This window comes from Austrofundulus limnaeus, unplaced genomic scaffold (assembly GCF_001266775.1).
Source record: "Austrofundulus limnaeus strain Quisiro unplaced genomic scaffold, Austrofundulus_limnaeus-1.0 Scaffold123, whole genome shotgun sequence".
NCBI lineage: Eukaryota > Metazoa > Chordata > Actinopteri > Cyprinodontiformes > Rivulidae > Austrofundulus > Austrofundulus limnaeus.
In genome coordinates, this window is record NW_013952525.1 from 352766 (window position 1) to 354889 (window position 2124).

Here is a 2124-nt window from a genome sequence, read left to right on the forward strand (position 1 = left end):
TTGTAATTCTTGTCTCTCAGGTCTCTCTTGGAAATGAGATTCTAGGTCTCAATTAGACTACCTGTATAAATAAAGGTCAAATGAAAAAATGAAGAAAAAACCCCCCAAAACATTTAACATTCAGTTAAATTTAAATTGACAAAACTTTTTTTTTTGAGAAATGTATATATATATGTATACGTATGAAGCCGGCCTTGTTCCGGACATACCCCTCACCATTACTTGCTGGGGTATTTAAATAAATCATTTTTCTCTTTTCTTTCTGAAATAAAAGGGTGCCCTGTGACTTATGACTCACCGTGTAGAATAAATTTATAACTTTTGAAGTTATTTAAATATTAATTCATAATAAAGATAGAGTTTGCTTTTTAATCTGTTGATGGCACAAATCCTACACCAGTGCTTTGGTCTGCCAACAAAATATTCAGTGTTTAATCCTAAAACTTGTTTTAGGATTCTGCTTAGGTGAATCTAAGTTCAATTCTCAGTGAGTTCATGCTCAGGCAAGCAGCATTTAGAGCTGTTTTTATGTAAGTTTGAAGGTAGAACAGTGTTAATTGAAGTGTTGTTTACCTTCTTGTTTGGGCTGAAGGTATCCAAAATTCTTTTGCTTGAATAACTGATCACAAAACCTTTGAGTGGAGTTGAGCGATACAGTGATTCCCCGTTTACTGCGTAAATCAAATCATCTGTGTACGCACAGCAGAGGACACACAGAAACAGATGTTTTTAAGTACATGTGTAGCATTTATATTTAGACAATATCAAAACTATAATAAAAGCTACAACACCAATATTAATTAATTTAACCCTCTGGTACGGATCAAGCTATCTGTAGAACTGTATTACGAAAAGGTTGTGCATACACTGACCTAAGTGTATTGTAGAGAAGAAGGGAGCTGGGATGTCTGAAACTGGACAAACTCACCGTCAGCAGGAGTGGAGGCAATGGCAAACACCTTTCCTCCAAACTCGTCTTTTTTTATTTCCTTAACAAACTCCCCAGTTTCAGCTAAGAAGCACTGGATGCGTCCATTCTCCCTGTCGGCCACACAAACTTCCTTTTTGTCAGGAAAGAACACCAGGCTGTGGGGGATCTGAAATGGTGTACGTCTGTCTGATGAGCCTTTATTCAGGAAAACAAAGCAACATAAATTAATTCTGCCAGTTTGGTCTTGTTAACAATAGTAATATGTTTACTGATACTGTTTTCTTTCCTTCTGTCTTTCTTTTCTTCTTCAAAAAGCTCAGGCATTGTTAAAATTTCAGTATTTACCAAATACCATTAAATTCAGAAGATAGTAAATGTTTACAGTCTGTAAATGTTACAGACATTAATTATTTATACGTTTTATGCAGAAGACTACGTCAAAATGTCCAATTCATGCCTGATTTAAAACCTGTAATTTGACAGGGTCAAACGTCTGTTGAAATACATTAAACTGAGGCTTTTTAAGACATTATTGGTTTGTTGGTATGTAAATTGTGTTAGATACCTGCACCCCACTGAGACAGATATCTGCCATTAGCAGAAAACTTCAATATTCTTGCATTGCAGTAGCCATCAGACACAAAGATGTTCCCGGTTTCGGTGTCAACAGCAACATCAGTAGGTTGGCAGAAGTGGTTGACGTCACTTCCAGGTGTGAAAGCCTCTCCCAGTTTCAGCAGGACTCCGTCTCTGCCGTCACCGCTAACTTTTAACACCTGAGGAAAAACAAATTTGGGAACAGACGAAGGAGTCTTCAGGTATGTTTTCAAATCTATACCCCCCAATTTCCAGAGGACAATTTCTCAAAAAGCAAAAAAAAAAAAAAACAAAAAAAAACAAACTGTGTTTCGAGAAAAAAACTGGTGACAGGATTGACACAAGAATCAAATAACACAAACAATCCCAATAATTAAACACAAAAGGAAAATAAACAAGCCAACAAAAAATAAATAAAATAAAAACAGATCCTCACTCAAAAATTACATTCAAGCTACGAAAATTGCTTTTAATTTACACGGAGATGACAGAACACCAAGAACACAATTACAGTATTTATTCATGTATAATACGATCCCCCCTTGTTGAGCTTAAAAAGCATAAAATTTTAATCCTCAAACTACCTCCAATTTCAT

The 2124-nt window shown here is 35.6% G+C and overlaps 1 protein-coding gene across 1 annotated transcript in view; it reads right to left on the bottom strand.

Moving 5' to 3' along the window:
* The window catches only part of pam (peptidylglycine alpha-amidating monooxygenase), a gene marked incomplete at its 5' end in the record, with an annotated part of 46472 nt that overhangs the window by 9606 nt on the left and 34742 nt on the right, over nucleotides 1-2124 (bottom strand). Inside the window, 3 exon segments of the mRNA XM_014015109.1 lie at nucleotides 574-689; nucleotides 929-1126; nucleotides 1497-1707. Of these exon segments, the coding sequence (XP_013870563.1) occupies nucleotides 574-689; nucleotides 929-1126; nucleotides 1497-1707 (525 nt within the window).